Here is an 839-nt window from a genome sequence, read left to right as displayed (position 1 = left end):
TTCCTCTCCTGAGCCCACCTCAGCCTTCCAGGCCCCCACAATCCTGGTTCAGGGTTTCCCAAACATCATCCATGGTTTTCCTCTCTCTGAATACTACCTGGATCATTATTTCCTTAGTATTTCTCTTCAGATCAATTCACTTTTTAGAACTTATATTTATTTATAAAGAAAGGCAATTTTTTTATCATTCCTATAAATGGAAAGCCAGCCACAAAGAGGATACTGTAAGAGTGAATCCAGTGAAAACATAGTTCTTTAACTGTGCTGGTTGCCTGCTGGGGGCTTGGAACAACAGGCCTACTCACTCTGTCAAAAAGGGATCGGCAGGGCTTAGATGGGCTAAAGACACGCTCACACTCACACGAGACTTCCCCCCACACCATCAGGGCGGAAGGGAGCTGAAAGGCATCGCGTTCTCCCAAGGAGGTCCCTGTGTCCCACCTAAGGCACCTTGGGTGTCACACACGAGGTCAGTGCCACACTTGGGCCCTGCCTGCCAGCTCAGCGGGGGCCCTACCTGCTGGCTCAGGGGGCCTCCTCAGGCCACAGGGCAGCCTGGGCTGCAGTGTGGGGAGGGGAGTGTCTGGAGGGAAGGAAAGCAGGGAGGGGACTCGTCCTGGCCCAGCGCCTGCTGTGGCATCCTCACCTGTCCCAGCTGCTCACAGGCTGTCTGGTACTCGGTGCGCTGACACAGGTCTTTCACGCGCTGGTACTTGGGCAGGAAGTTCTCCTCCTGGGCGTCCACCTTGTCACCGCTGTCCCTTTTGTGGAGCAGTTTGCTGTGGGCAGAGAGCGGAGGGGTGGGGCTGGCCTCGAAGCAACCTCCCCTTTTGCCCCAA

At 55.2% G+C, this 839-nt stretch overlaps 1 protein-coding gene across 3 annotated transcripts in view; it reads right to left on the bottom strand.

The window, feature by feature from the left end:
• The window catches only part of SULF2 (sulfatase 2), a 146,476-nt gene that overhangs the window by 18,799 nt on the left and 126,838 nt on the right, over positions 1-839 (bottom strand). For all 3 annotated transcript variants that reach the window (XM_004370267.2, XM_012558560.2, XM_004370268.3), the window contains exon 10: positions 647-779. In XM_004370267.2, the coding sequence (XP_004370324.1) occupies positions 647-779 (133 nt within the window). The remainder of the gene's footprint in view (positions 1-646; positions 780-839) is intronic.

This window comes from Trichechus manatus, unplaced genomic scaffold (assembly GCF_000243295.1).
Source record: "Trichechus manatus latirostris isolate Lorelei unplaced genomic scaffold, TriManLat1.0 scaffold00008, whole genome shotgun sequence".
NCBI classification, from domain to species: domain Eukaryota; kingdom Metazoa; phylum Chordata; class Mammalia; order Sirenia; family Trichechidae; genus Trichechus; species Trichechus manatus.
This window is presented reverse-complemented; position numbering and strand designations above follow the sequence as displayed.